The 15,282-nt window shown below is 52.5% G+C and overlaps 1 protein-coding gene across 3 annotated transcripts in view; it reads right to left on the reverse strand.

Annotated features, from left to right (window-relative positions):
• The window catches only part of AHCYL2 (adenosylhomocysteinase like 2), a 34,687-nt gene extending 26,961 nt beyond the window's left edge, over positions 1–7,726 (reverse strand). Inside the window, exon 1 of one of the 3 annotated variants that reach the window (XM_054058568.1) lies at positions 7,220–7,726. In XM_054058568.1, coding sequence (XP_053914543.1) covers positions 7,220–7,276 — 57 coding nt within the window. In that variant the 5' untranslated portion in view covers positions 7,277–7,726. Of the gene's footprint in view, positions 1–2,478; positions 2,635–7,219 lie in introns of those variants that run through there. The other 2 variants (XM_054058578.1, XM_054058588.1) reach the window with 2 other exon arrangements.
• Positions 7,727–15,282: the final 7,556 nt, after the last annotated feature.

Below are 15,282 nucleotides of genomic sequence, written 5' to 3' on the forward strand. Positions count from 1 at the left end.
GGAAGGGGCTGGAGCCCAGGAGTTCTGGGAGTGGCTGAGGGCCCTGGGGCTGTTTAGCCTGGAGAAGAGGAGGCTGAAGGAAGATCTCATCGCTGTCTGCAACTGCCTGAGAGGAGGCTGGAGCGAGGTGAGTGTTGGTCTCTGCTTCCAAGGAACAAGCAATAGGACAAAAGGAAATGACCTCAGTTTGCACCAGGGGAGGTTCCGATTGGATACTGGGAGAGATTCCTCCAGGGAAAGCGTTCTCAGTCCCTAGCAGAGGCTGCCCAGGGCAGTGGAGTCTCTATTGCTGGAGAGTTTCAAAAAACGTTTGGATGCGGAGCTCAGGGACAGGGTTCAGTTGGTGGGGCTGGTAGTGCCGGGTTTATGGTTGGACTCCATGATCTGAAAGTTTTTTTCCAACCTGAATGGTTCCATGATCCTGTGGGAATGTGATGGGGTTTCAGGTGGTTGACCCAGAGTCCCCGTGAGGGCTGATCTGCTGCAGGGATGGTGAGCTCAGGCTGCCAGGGAGGAGGGAAAGGACCCGCAAGAGGATTTGCTGCAGCACCTGGGAGTGCTTTTCATTCTGCTAATCCTGAACCAAACAAGAGAACAACCCTGGATCAGAAAACACAGCTCCAAACCGTGTCACAGCCCGGAGCTGAGCTGTGGATTAACACCTCAGATCCCAGGGTAGGCGTCTTTGTGTGCACCCTGGTTCCTTTTGCCTTTGTTCTGAAATAACTCACCTTTTTCCCCCACACACACTTCAACCAAATCCCTTGAGAACTGAGCAGCTCCAAAGCACCAGGTGATTTGTGCTAAACGGAGCTCTAGTCAAAGTGAGAGCCTAGCGAAGAGTGAGTGATTCTTCTTAGAGTCACCATCTCCCTTCCCACACCACCTCTTCACCAAGATTCAATGCAGCCATTTCCAGCGACACAGAAATATGGATAATTGCACCCAGAGCTCCTGCAGGACCTCCACTCCAACTGTGAGCAGCAAGAACGTGGTCATGGACAAATCAGGCAGAAATAGAATGAGACTTCACATTGAACCCAGCCCCATGCTCCTCCAAAGGTTTGAATTCTGGGTTTGGCTTTAGCTGAGCAGGGCACGGACTGGGAAGGCGTGGAAGGAGGCATCAGAAGAGAAGAGCATTGGGAAGGGGTGTCTGCCAGGTCTGCTTTCAGTCAGCATTGACCCTTCTCCAACGTCATTTGACATTTCCTTTGAACAACAGAGAGAGCAGGCAAGGAAGGATGCTGGAATTTGATTTATTTAAGACATCGACTGCACCCAACTCCATCCAGTGCTTGATTTCATACTGCATGGACATGGGAGGGGTATGAGGTGCCACCAGGGATAGAATCATGGAATGGTTTGAGAGCTCAAAGCCCATCCAGAACTGGACACAGGGTCCAGGTGGGGTCTCCCAGGAGCAGAGCAGGGGGGCAGAAACCCCTCCCTCCCCGCTGGTCCCACAGCTTTGGGCGCATCCCAGGACACAGGTGGTTTCTGGCCTGCGAGCACGCTTTTCCAGCTTATGCTGAAGATCCACCTGCAAGCCAGGCCCTACAACACGTCTGTATTTTAGAGTTGGAATCTCAGCAGCGTACACTTGATCAAGTTGGAAGAACACCAGACCTTGCCCACCCAGACCAAAGCCCTGGTTTAAATCCCTACCCAACAGCTGAACAGACGATGTGACATAGTGTGTTCCAGCCTGGCTGGAAAGACGGCAGCATTGAGGATGGGGATTTGGTTCCAGACAGAACTCATTCAGCTCACGTTGAGGTAAAACTCAACCTGGCACAGGCTGAAGCTCAAAGTGGAGATCAGGAAGCTTTTGAGAGCTGCAGGTGCTCGGATTTAGGAGCCCCACCTACCCTGCAGCCACAACAGCACCACTGCTTTCAGCTTCCAGCAGGGAAAAACCAACTGAAGCTGAAACCGCTCACCTCCAGCGGCACAAAGGGTTAACGCCTTCTCAGTGCAGGTGAACGCTCATCATGTTTCAGAGGAGCCACAGAGGAGCCAAGTCTCACTTCCACCTGGGGTTCCCACAATGAGGAGCTCTGCGCTACCTCACCAAGCAAAGGGAGTTGCGGTATCCCAGGATTTCCTGGGCAATCACAGAACGTCCTGAGCTGGAAGGGACCCACAATGATCACTGAGTCCAACTCCTGTCCCTGCACAGGACAACCCCAAAATTTACACCGATCTCCCTGCTCACAGCCCCATCAACTCCTCTGTCACAGCGCTGCCAGGATCAACCCCAGAACTCCATGTTCAGTGCTTCCTCAGTTCCAACCTCCTGCTCCCGAGAGAAAATGAGGAGAAGGCCTCAGAGACCATGATTCTCCCAAAGCAGAGGCTGCCGTCAGCTCCAGAAATGAGCAATCGGGGGGGAACAGCCAGGAAAGGAGAAAAAAAGGGGGCAGAGAGAAATGTGCTTCTAAAGAGAAAAACAATGGTACTAAAGGCTGCCCTCACCTGGGCTTTCATACCCGAATCCCCATTCACGTTGTACTTCTTCTTGTTTGGCATCGCAGCACCCCTGGCAGCCCAATCGTGGCGTCTCCAGACAGGGCAGGGGCTGACGCCCCATTTATACGTCCCAGCCCTGTGATCCCAATCCTGCCCGCTCTGGTTTCAGCCGCGGAGGGAGAGGGAGGGAGGGAGGGAGGGAATGGAATCACTTGGATTTTCAGCCTCCCTCATTTTGGCTGGGAAGGACCCCAGGATTTAATGAGGCGTCACACACCCAACAAGCCCCGCTCCTGTTTTAGGCTGAATTACAGCGTTTGCAGCCCTAACGGGGCCTGACCTGCGTGTGCATAACAATGGCGTGTTCAGAGAACCAGAACCTCTCCCTGCTCACTATAATTAACTTGCTAATTAGGCTGATTAACGTGGGTTCTCCCCCACGCACTTTCTTGTTCCCAAAAGTCCGATGATTGCATTAACTGAGCCTCATTAGAAGGAAATTAACTAATGAGCAACTAAAACAACGGAGGCAATTGTTCGATGGCAAAGTGGAGTTTGACTGCGCTGGTCCCCGCTCTGTCCCACATGGCAGCAAGGGCAGAGTCCATCCTTGGAATGGTTCAGATTCTGCATCCATCTCTCTATTCCAACATTGGACCATTCCTCTTAGTGGTCTGGGTAGGAAGGGACCTTCAAGCCCATCCAGTTCCAACCCTGCCAAGGGCAGGGACACCTCCCACTGCATCAGGGGCTCAAGACCCATCCAATCTGGTCTTGAACACCTCCAGGGATGGAGCAGCCACCACTTCTCTGGGCAACCTGGGCCAGGGCCTCCCCACCACAAACAAATCCTTCCGTATCCCCCGTCTCTCCCCACCTCTGGCAGTGACCACAGCAGGAATGGGGCTGTGGGTGACCCCAGATGGACGCTGGTACAGCAGCAATGTTAGGGAGTGTCATGCTTTGCTGCCAACGATGGAGCAGACCCAACACAGTGACTTTCATTTTTATTGAGTGGTTGGAGCTGTTATCCAAAGAGTTTTGTCCCTGACAATGTACCCAAGACCATGGAGAACCTCAACATTTGCTCCTGAACAAGAGGGAGCTGGGATACAACGGGCCATTAGCGACTGACCTCAACACTAGCGCTCACTAAATAAATCCTAGAATCATAGAATGACCCGAGTTGGAAGGGACCCACAAGGACTCTTGAGTCCAACTCCTGTCCCTGAACAGCACAACCCAATGTTCTCACTATGGGGCTGAGGGCCTTGGCCAAACGCTTCTGGAAGACCGTCGGGCTCAGCGCTGTGGCTGCTTGCCTGGGAGCTGGTTCAGTGCTCCACCATCCTTAGGGGCAAAAACCTTCTCCTGATGTCCTAACCCTCTCCTGGCATCTTCCTGCTGTTCCCTTGAGTCAGAGAGAAGAGCTCAGCACCTGCTCCTCCTCATGTGAGGAAGCTGCAGAGCACCACGAGGTTTCCCCTCAGACAGCCCTCAGCAGTTGTCACTGTTATACAGTGGACAGGACAGATGGGAAACGCTGCCTGGTAAACACGGCCTGATGCAGCTCAGGATTTTAACGCACCTTGAGATCAAAAATCTGGAAACTTCATCCATCTTTTATCCAGCAATAAAATGAATTTACTCTTTAGATAAAAAAGGGGAAAGATCACCAGGGGAATAATTTTGCAGCTGTGACCAAAACAGAAGGGCCCAATGACTGTTCTGATGTTCCACCAGAGCCCGGTGCTTGCAGCTCCTGAACCAAACCTCCTCTTCTCATCCCTATTCATGAAGGAAAATCCAGTTTCCTCCAGCTCCCCACGCACCCAGTCCGATATCTCATCTCCTGCTCCATTTCCCTGGTGAAACCGGAGATATGCATAGAGACACCAGGTGTCGGCATCTGAAAGGCAGCTGAGGAGAAACCTGCTCCCCTTCCGCGGTATCAGTGATGCAGTTCCCTCCACCACCACGTGAGCTTGCTCCATGCTCCAAAGGATCTGCAGCCCTCGGCCTCAATAACCCAGGCAGCTCCTGTTCTCCCAATCCACTTCCAGAGCCTGGATCCCATCACTTACACCAAGGGACTCTCCAAACCCACTTATTCTATAGTTTTGTGCACCTGGAATTAATGTCTGGACACGATAGCACTGCTCACCTAGACAGAACTTCAACTGGAGCTGAAAGTAGTTGAGATTCCAGTTCTCTGGTCAAAAGGTCACAAAGAGACCAACTATGGGATTAGCATGGACGTTTACCGTTCAGCATGTTCCTTCTGAGAGAAAAGCCTAAGAAGGTATAGATCAAGGCTGGTTTGTCTGCAGCACCTGGGACACAAGGGGTGGGAATGACAGGTCACCTAACAGGCCAAAGGGGTTTCCAAGCATTTTAGAAGACCAAGACAGTGACTCCTGAAGATCAACCACCAGTGTTGGATGCACCACACTGCGCAGACTCTGAGCCCAGTGTATTTCAAGGTCTCTTCCAACCCAAACCATTCTACGAGTCTATGATTTCTACCTCACGTTCAGCACAGGGCTGAAGTTCCACACAGTGCAAACATCAGACCACGGCCCAGACACCTCTGCTTGTTCTGTTTTACTAGGACTGAGACTGACTACAGTCCTCAGACCTCCGAGACGATTGCTAAAGAGGACAGTATCACGGTCCATGTCTATCCAGAGGTGCTCAGGAATGGTTTAGTCGTTGACACGTATGGTTGGACTCAATGATCTCAAAGGTCTTTTCCAACCAAAAGATTCTATGATGCTATCGCATCATTGCTCTCACTCAAGTGGCAAGACGCACCCTTAGGTTACCTTTTTTTCAGAAGATGATCCTCCATGGCGAACAGCAGTAAAGCTGTAGGTGGAAAACCCGGAGATAAAACTGGAATCAGAGAATCATGGTATCAGTGAGTTTGGAAAAGACCTCTAAGATAATCCAGTCCAACTGCCAGCCCAGCACCACCATGCCTGCTAAACCATAGAATCACAGAATCCTGGAATGGTTTGGGTGAAGGACCTCCAAGCCCATCCAGTCCCACCTCCTGCCATGGGCAGGGACACCTCCCACTGGATCAGGGGCTCCGAGCTCCATCCAAACTGGCCTTCAACACCTCCAGGGATGGGGCAGCCATGACTGCTCTGGGCAATCTGGGCCAGGACCTCCCCACCCTCACAGAACACTCCTTCCTAGGACCTCACCTCAATCTCCCCTCTTTTAGCTCAAAACCTTTCCCCCTCATCCTATCCCTGCACTCCCTGATCAAGAGCCCCTCCCCAGCCTTCCTGGAGTCCCTTTCTGTACTGGAAGCTGCCATAAGATCTCCCTGTAGCCTTCTCTTCTCCAGCCTCAACAACCCCAACTCTCCCAGCCTGTCCTCACAGCAGAGGAGCTCCAACCCTTGCATCATCTCCGTGGCCTCCTCTGGACCCATTCCAACAGCTCCGTCTCCCTCTTATGTTGGGGATTCCAGAGCTGGACACAGGGTCCAAGTGAGGTCTCCCCAGAGCAGAGCAGAGGGGCAGAATTCTCTCCCTGCTGGTTCCACGGCTTTGGATGCAGCCCAGGTTGGTTTCTGGGATGCAAGCGCACTTTGCTGGGTCATGTTGAGCTTCTCCTCTCCCAGCACGCCAGGTCCTTCCCCTCGGGCTGCTCCCATCGATTCTCTGCCCAGTCCGGGTTTGTGCTTAGGATTTCCATGAACCTGGTGCAAGACCTTGCACTTGGCCTGATTGAACCTCATGAGATCCACATAGTCCCACCTCTCCAGCCTGTCTGGGCCATCTGGCTGCCCTGGGAGGCGATGCAGCAGGGGTTGCCATCAGTCCCTCAGAACATGTTTCCAATGCATGGTCATTTTGTCAATAACAAGCACTGTTCTGCAGTAAATGCACGTTGATAAGAATGCTGACATAAAAGATTACTTGAAATAATGACCTGAAGGATAATGAGCATTTAACAGCTTTGGCTAATTATTAAGTGAAATGTGGTTGTTCAACCCAACGTTGACCCAAGAAACCACTTAAAATGCAAATCAGTCAAATTAAAAATATCGCTCAAGGACCTGGCCTTGAGCCTTCAGCTCGCAATCTTCTGTCCCCCACACGCTGCCGCTTTCTGGGATAAAGTCACCCATTCCCAGCTGCTTGGGGAATTCTTTCCTCTGGAGAAGCAGCACCGGGAGAAGTGTGGTTCAATGTTTGGTGCCCTGACCTTGTTAACTACCAACAACGCCGAGCAGCACATGGTGACCCAAATGGTGCCTGGGGATTTAGAGCTTTTAGTCCAAGAACAGACTATAAAGTGAGGATAAAAATGAAAACAGTGGAAAATTCGGATCTGCTGGGCAGATCCTGGTGGAATCCAGAGCCTCCTGGAACGTGCTGTGAAGCTTCTCCCACTGCTTCTCCCCGCTGGACCCAAAAAAGCAGTTCTTACCATGGAACCTCCGCAAGACAGGGTGGCCCAGGGGACTGTTCCCTCCTCACTGACCGTTCCCTCCTCACTGACCGTTCCCTCCCCACTGACCGCTCCCTCCCTCACTGACTGTTCCACCTTGGCAGGTCCCACCAAAGAACGGTGCTGTGCTAATATTTAACCACGCTCATTAACATCGGACCTTAACGACCCTTGATCCAGCAAACAGCCATCGTATCCCGACATGAAGCAGCAAGACCCGCAGCTCCCTCCAGACACCGCCAGCGATCTGCTGACCATGAGAAGCCAGAACACTCACCATCCACTCAGGCACATGGAATGCGGAGGCACTGGTATTGCTGTCCCACTTCTCCATGGGGAAACCCTCCACGCTCACATTTTTTTGGCAGAGCAGATGCAGTAGGATGCAAAGGGACACAGTGGGAAGCACATGGATGCAGTGAGGCTCAGAGGGATGCAGAGGAACGCAGCGGGATGCAGAGGGATGCGACAGGATGCAGTGGGACGCAGAGTGATGCAGTGGGACGCAGAGCGATGCAGTGGGATGAAGAAGGATGCTGTGGGATGCACAAGGATGCACCAGCCCAGCAGCCAACCCCCAGCTCCTGAGCTGCTCGCCGGGTCTCCAATGGACAGATCTTCTCCCAGCTGAGGTTTGTTACAAACCAGCCTCGTTAGCCAAGCACTCAGGGACGAGACGGGCAGCTTGGTTCCTCATTTCTGTTTCAAGTCCTGCACTGAGTGAAGCGCTCAGACCGAGACCGTTTGTGCAGCTGTGATTTCATGCTGATCTCAGCTCTGCTTAACATTTGAGCCAAAACCAAACAAAGGCAACCTCGCTGTGGCGCAGAGGAGGCGTCCATACACCGCCCACCTACATCCCCAGCCTCGTGGCACCAAAACACCAATTCCCTGGTCAATACGACACGAGGTTGGAGAGGCACCCCTGTATTAGAGCTCTCCTGCAGCAAGGATGATGCTTGGCACCACCTGAAGTTCTTGAACTTCAAACAGGGCAGCCTATGGACACCGCTAATGCTGAACGGCTTCCACCTCCCAACCCCAAATAGTTAGGAATGAACTCCGGCAGCCGGTGCCGTGTGGAGGAGTGTATCCATATTCTCAAGTGATCCACATTTGCATTCAGCTCGACCTGAGGGAAAGCGAGGACGGAGCTGGTTGTGAGGCTGCAGCTCCCTCTGCTGTGCGCACTCAGCCCCTGCTGTGCAGAGGGCAAAGACAGAAATGAGGATTATTGTGGACAAAGCGATCACAAAGGAATCTTGGGCACCTTTCCACCTCCTGCTCCTGCCAGGATGTCTTTCCATGTCCTACTCCCGCAAGGGCACCTTTCCACCTCCTGCTTCTGCCACGGCCCCTTTCCACCGACAGCAACTCCACGATAGCCCACACCAGGATGAAAAAAGAATTCTGCCACTTGGCAGCACTGGAGACCTGAGCTGAGGTTTAAACTGAACTGAAATCTCTCTAGTCCCCTTGGAATAATGAAGGGTTCCGCTCTTGGGAGTTAGTGAGCCATTGGTGGCCACTTTCTGTACCCACTCTGGTATTTCATCAGCACCTTTCCAACCGCAAAGCAAACGAGGCCAACTGAAGCTGGGGCTGGCAGCATCTTGCTGGAGATGCTCAAGAAGTCCCCCTTCTCTACTGGGATGGTCTGGCAGCTCAACAGTCCCCACAAACACTTCCTGCTTCTACTTACATCTCACTCAAAGAGTTTTAGTTGGGACAATAGCTGACACAAACCTCTGTTCACCAATCTTCTCCTCTTGTTCTGGCAGCTGGGTGAGAAACTTGGCTAGTGGGCCACCAGCCTGTGAGTCAGCACCTTGTGGGCCACCAGGTTAAGAACCACCAGCTTGTGAGCCACTAGGTTGTAAACCGCCAGCTTGAGAGCCACCAGGTTGTGGGCCACCAGTTTGAGAGTCACCAGCTTGTGAGTCACCACCCTGAGAGCCATGCCTGTGGGCCACAAGCTTGAGAGCCATCAGCTTGCCCACCACAGGCAGACAAGTCCCGTCAGGCAGTCTGGACACCCAGATGGACAGATGCTCACAAGTTTTAACCCTTGCTTCGTTCTCCCATCAAGTGAACAATTCTAATGCTGGAAAGTTTGGTCTTTGCTGTTTCTGGCTATGGAGGGGAGGCAGGAGGCTACGGGTGAACACAAGTCACAAGAGGCAACTCCAACCTGCAGTGCCAACACCACGCATAATCCAAGTCAAGGAGACATGTTTTGTCTGCATGCTAATCCAAGTAAATCAGCAGAAATTGAAGAAGTTTGTTATTTGGGGTGAAATTTTCCCACTATTGGCAAGCTCGCTCTTCCAGATGGGAAGAAGCTTCTGTTCAGTGCTGCCTTCAAGCTTTCAGGCTGTTCCATACCCATCTCCAAGCAACTCAAAGCTTAATTTGAGTCAGAAACCCGCTCTTTATCCAGGCTCTCCCTTAAGCAGCAATTCAGGAACTGTAGAGGCTGGTGATGTCCAGGATCACGGACAAGAGATGGCAGAGCACCACAGTCCCTCCTCAGACATCTCAGACATCCCCGGTGGGCCCCACATGCCACCAAGCACCGGACGTAAGAGTTTGGTGCAGCTCAGATGATCCTGCAGAGCAGGTAAAATGCGTCCTGGAGCATGAGCCACCCCTGCACATCGCATATCCCTGCCCCAGCACTAAATATCCTCCAGGCTGCTTGGGGACAGGATTCTGCCCCTCTGCTCTGCTCTGGGGAGACCCAACCTGAAGTCCTGTGTCCAGTTCTGGAACCCACAACATAAGAAGGACATGGAACTGTTGGAACAGGTCTAGAGGAGGCCACGGAGATGATGTGAGGGCTGGAGCACCTCTGCTCTGAGAACAGGCTGGGAGAGTTGGAGTTGTTCAGCTTGGAGAAGGCACGAGGGAGACCTCAGAGCAGCTTCCAGTAGAGAAAGGGGCTCCAGGAAAGCTGAGGAGGGGCTCTTGATCAGGAAGTGCAGGAACAGGACGAGGGGAATGGTTTTGACCTGGAAGAGCGGAGATTGAGATGAGATCTCAGCGAGAAATGTTCTTCTGTGAGGGTGGGGAGGCCCTGGCCTAGACTGCCCAGAGAAGCCGTGGCTGCCCTGTCCCTGGAGGTGTTCAAGGCCAGGCTGGATGGGGCTTGGAGTCCCTGATCCAGTGGGCTGGATGATCTTCCAACCCAAACGATTCCATGACTCCATGATTCTATGAGATCAAGAGTTTCATATTCCCTTCTCCCACCTCCTGCACAGCAACCTCTGTTGTCAGTCTCCTGTAGCAGAAGAAATGGCTCCTGTGTACTGGGAAGATGGGAATCATATCAAAACAAGGTAAAACCGGCTGTTTCCTGCACGGAGCTCTGCACCTGTAGGAATGCCAACATCACAAACCCATAAATTAACCAAAACCAAGGGTTTCTTAATTTGCTCTGAACTGGGAGAAGAAGAGGGCGCTTGGATCAGCGTGTGGTTGGACAATGAGTTCATCCCAGTGCGCTGGTGACAAAAGGCTTGCTGTAGCCATGAGCAGAAAGAAGGTTAATGAGGAGGTCTGCAGAGAAAAGGCATTTGCTCATCTCTGAAGGCAACGACCTCACTGGGAAACAGAGACACCACACAATTCGAGTCCGTACGTGCCTGGCACCAGTAACTCCAGAACCCCAGCTGCAGGGGCATCCCATCCCCTCCATCAAAGACAGCCCTGAGAACTACAGACCTGTCAGCCTCACCTGTGTGCCTGGGAAGATCATGGAACAGATCCTCCTAGAAGACATGCTAAAGCACATGGAGGACAGGGAGGTGATTAATGGCAGCCAGCATGGCTTCAACTGGGGCAAGTCCTGTATGACCAACTTAGTGGCTTTATATAATGGGGTAACCACAGCAGTGGACACAGGTAAACCAACGGATGTGATGTATCTGGACTTCTGTAAAGCCTCTGACACTCTCCCCCACAACAACCCTTCTCTCTAAATTGGAGAGATATGGATTTGATGGGTGGGCGGTACAGTGGATAAGCAACTGGCTGGATGGTCATATTCAAAGAGTAGTGGTCAATGGCTCAAAGCCCAGATGGAGATCCGTGATGAGTGGTGCCCCTCAGGGGTCCGTACTGGGACCAGTGCTGTCCAATATCTTTATCAATGATATTGACAGCGAGATTGAGTGCACCCTCAGCAAGTTTGCAGATGACACCAAGCTGAGTGGTGTGGTCATCACACCGGAAGGACGGGATGTCATCCAGAGGTGTCTGGACAGAATGGAGAAGTGGGGCTGTGCGAACCTCATGAGATTCAACAAGGCCATGCATAAGGTCCTGCACCTGGGTGGGGGCAATCCCTGGTTTCAGTACATGATGGAGGATGATGTGATTGAGAGCAGCCCTGCAGAGAAGGACTTGTGGGTCCTGGTCAATGAGAAGCTCAACATGAGCCGGCAATGTGCACTCACAGCCCAGAAAGCCAACTGTATTCTGGGCTGCATCAAAAGAAGCATGGCCAGCAGGTCGAGGGAAGTGATTCTGCCCCTCTATTCCTCTCATGTAAGACCTCATCTGGAGTATTTCTAGAATCCTCATCATAAGGAGGATATGGAACTGTTGGAACGGGTTCAGAGGAGGGCTACAAAAATGATCAGAGGGCTGGAGCACCTTCCATACAAGGACAGGCTGAGAGAGTTGGGCTTGTTCAGCCTGGAGAAGAGAAGGCTCAGAGGAGATGTTACAGTGACCTTCCAGTACCTGAAGGGGGCCTACAGGGAAGCTGGAGAAGGGCTATTCATAAAAGCTTGTGATAAGACGAGGAGGAACAGGTATAAACTGGAGAGGGGCAGATTTAGACTAGTCATAAGGAAGAATTTCTTCACCATGCGAGTGGTGAGACACTGGAACAGGTTGCCAAGGGAAGTTGTGGCTGTTCCATCCCTGGAGGTGTTCAAGGCCAAGTTGGATGGGGCCTTGGGCAGCCTGATTTAGTGGGATGTCCCTGCCCATGGCAGAGGGGTTGGAACTACGTGATCTTTAAGGTCCCTTCCAACTCGCACTATTCTATGATTCTATGTTTGGAAACAAACCTGGCACACACAGAGCTGATAAGCTCAGGGGAAACATCTTGGAATGTGAATGTCGGGAAAGGACCTCAGCCTGATAAACAATGCTGAGATCCAACATCACACTCAGAACTTGGGCATCTGAGATGCAAATTTCCTGCCACCACCATAGGATCCACCAGTTTTTTGAACCTTATAAATCCCTGTCTCCATGTGCCAATGCCGCTGCCCAGCTGCACCGGCAGTGAGACAGTGGCAGCAGACGGACAAGGCTGTCTGCCTCCACACAGCATTCCGAAGCCATCCCACCTCCCACGCGCAGTACCCACGGCAGCAGAGCTGCTGGGGGAGCTGCCAACACGCCAATCCGGCGCTGGGAACACCGCTCCTCGCCATGCAAGCTGCTCGGCTGTCAGCCAGCCAGGACAATGAAATTAATGAGCAAAGCTTTAATCAGCGGACCTTGGTGTGATCGGGAACAGAGCCTCGCGATCACGTAACGACAGCCCGGCTCTCACTGACCTCCCTTTTCCCATGGGAAGAAAGTTCCAGTGTCTCAGACAGAGAAGAAAGAGCCTTCGAGTCAGTGGTCAGAAACAGACACATGAGAGCAGCATTCCTGGACACTTCTCCAAGCACCGGTGTCCAGCACACCCATGCCAGAGCAGGAAGCAATGGGACTGCGGGATCTGGGGACGCTCAGTGACAGCTGAGCATAGAGAGAACACACATCAGCTCACACAAAATTGCTGTGGTGCTACTAAACCTACAAGGAAACGGCCCTCATTAATGGAGGAGCAGCTCCATTGTGGTGAATAGTCCTGCACTTGGATCACAACAACCTTGAGAAGCTCCAGACTTGGGGAAGAGTGGCTGGAAAGGTGCCTGGAGGAGAAGGACCTGGGGGTGTTGGTCAACAGCAGCTGAATGTGGCCAAGAAGGCCAAGAAGGCCAATGGCACCCTGGCCTGTACCAGAAACAGTGTGGCCAGCAGGAGCAGGGCAGGGATTGTGCCTCTGGACTTGGCACTGGAGAGGCCACCGCTCGAATCCTGGGTTCAGTTCTAGCTCCTCACTCCAAAAAGGACCTTGAGGGGCTGGAGTGTCCGGAGAAGGGAATGGAGCTGGGGAAGGGTCTGGAGAACAAGGGTTCTGAGAGGTGGCTGAGGGCCCTGGGTCTTTTTAGCCTGGAGAAGAGGAGGCTGAGGGGAGACCTCATCGCTGTCTGCAACTGCCTGGAAGGAGGTTGTAGAGAGGTGGGTGCTGGAGTCTTCTCCCAAGTGACAGGGGATGGAACAAGAGGAAATGGCCTCAAGTTGTGCCAGGGCAGGTTCAGATTGGACATGAGGAAGAATCTTCTCACAGAAAGGGTTCTCAGTCCCTGGCAGAGGCTGCCCAGGACGGTGGTGGAGTCTCCATCCCTGGAGAGGTGTAAAAGCTGGGAAGATGAGGTGCTCAGAGATGGTTCAGTCGTGGAAAGGGATGGCTGGACTCAATGATCTCAAAGATCTTTTCTAACCAAGTAAGTGCGAGGTCTGCGCTTTCCCATGGGCAAAGAACAAGGATTGCAACAACTGTAACACAGGAGACCTTAGAGTAGCTTCCAGTATGGAAAGGGGCTCCAGGAAAGCTGGGGAGGGGCTGTTGTTCAGGGAGTGCCGGGATAGGATGAGGGGAATGGTTTTGAGGTGAAAGAGGGGAGGTTGAGATGAGATCTTAGGAAGAAATTCTTGACGCTGAGGGTGAGAAGGCCCTGGCTCAGGTTGTCCAGAGAAGCCATGCCTGCCCCCTCCCTGGAGGTGTTCAAGGCCAGGTTTGATGAGGCTTGGAGCTCCTGATGCAGTGGGAGGTGTCCCTGTCCATGGCAGGGGGTGGGATTGGATGGGCTTGGAGGTCCTTTCCAGCTCAAATCATTCCAGGATTCTATGATTTAGGCTCCCTGAGCCCACCTTGCATCACTATTTAATGCCTTTAGTGGGTATTAAAACCAAACTGATGCCAAGCCTGACTTCCATTCAGCCATCAACACTGAGCCTACCAGTTTACCCTCCCTGTGCTGGAAGCAAAATTCCAGTCCAGCCAGGAGTCAAACCCAACCGCACCCAGCACCGATGCCACAATGTCCAAATCTCAACCTGTCTGGAACGTAGCTTCATCAACCACATTGGAAACACGACTGTGATCACAAGTGACTCACCTCAATAACCAGATTTGCACTCCTCTATTTAAGGATTGCTGTGATAAACAAACCCAGCAGCATGTTTCAACCATGTTTCTAAGTGGTTTCCTACTCCATTTTGTTTTCTTGCTTTGTTCCCTCCTGAGAACCATCAATTCACAGAACCTAAGGTTGGAAAAGCCCTCCAGGCTCACCCAGTCCAACCATCAGCCCAGCCTCATGTCCTTAAGCACCACATCTGCACCTGTTTTTAAACCCGTCCAGGGGTGGGGACTCCACCACCGTCCTGGACAGCCTCTGCCAGGGCTTCACTGCTCTTTCCATGAAATAATTTTTACCAATATCCTATCTAAACCTCCCCTGGCACAACTTGGCTGTTTCCTCTCATGCCATCCCTCATTACTTGGGAGAAGAAACCAGCACCCACAACCTCTCCACAACCTCCTTTCAGGCAGTTGCAGACAGCGATGAGGTCTCCCCTCAGCCTCCTCTTCTCCAGGCTAAACAGCCCCAGGGCCCTCAGCTGCCTCTCAGAACCCTTGTTCTCCAGACCCTTCCCCAGCTCTGTTCCCTCCCCTCAAGGTCCTTCTTGGAGTGAGGTGCTCTCACAGTCTGGGATTCCAGCACAGTGGATTCAGCCTCTCCCGCCCCATCCCTGAGTGAAACACAGAGCAGCCCACGTGCTGCAAGAGATTTCACAACATCCAGCTGGAGCCAAACTGCAAACCAAGATGCTCAGAATTATCAAGGAACCGTTATCAACCACCGTACCGCCAAGAGCGCCGTTAGCGCTGACGGAGCCATCACCTCCAGAGCGACCGAGAGCGCTGACTCACACTGCGACGGGATGGAGAACCCAGCATCACCAGCACAACCAGAGCCGGCAGCGCAGGTGAATCAATGAGGCACCCTTCACCAGCATGAAAGGATCAGAAGAACATGTAAATGCACTTGAGATGCTTACAATTAGACTAACGCGGAGTGCTCTGACAGTTTGAAAGGCGAGTGCTTTATTCCCTCGTACGTGGGCTTGGATTCACTCCCACACTTCGGAACGGGGTGCACGGAGGTGACGGGCATTCCAAACACGTGGAATTCACCACGTGAG

This window comes from Cuculus canorus, chromosome 1, assembly GCF_017976375.1.
Source record: "Cuculus canorus isolate bCucCan1 chromosome 1, bCucCan1.pri, whole genome shotgun sequence".
NCBI classification, from domain to species: Eukaryota; Metazoa; Chordata; class Aves; order Cuculiformes; family Cuculidae; genus Cuculus; species Cuculus canorus.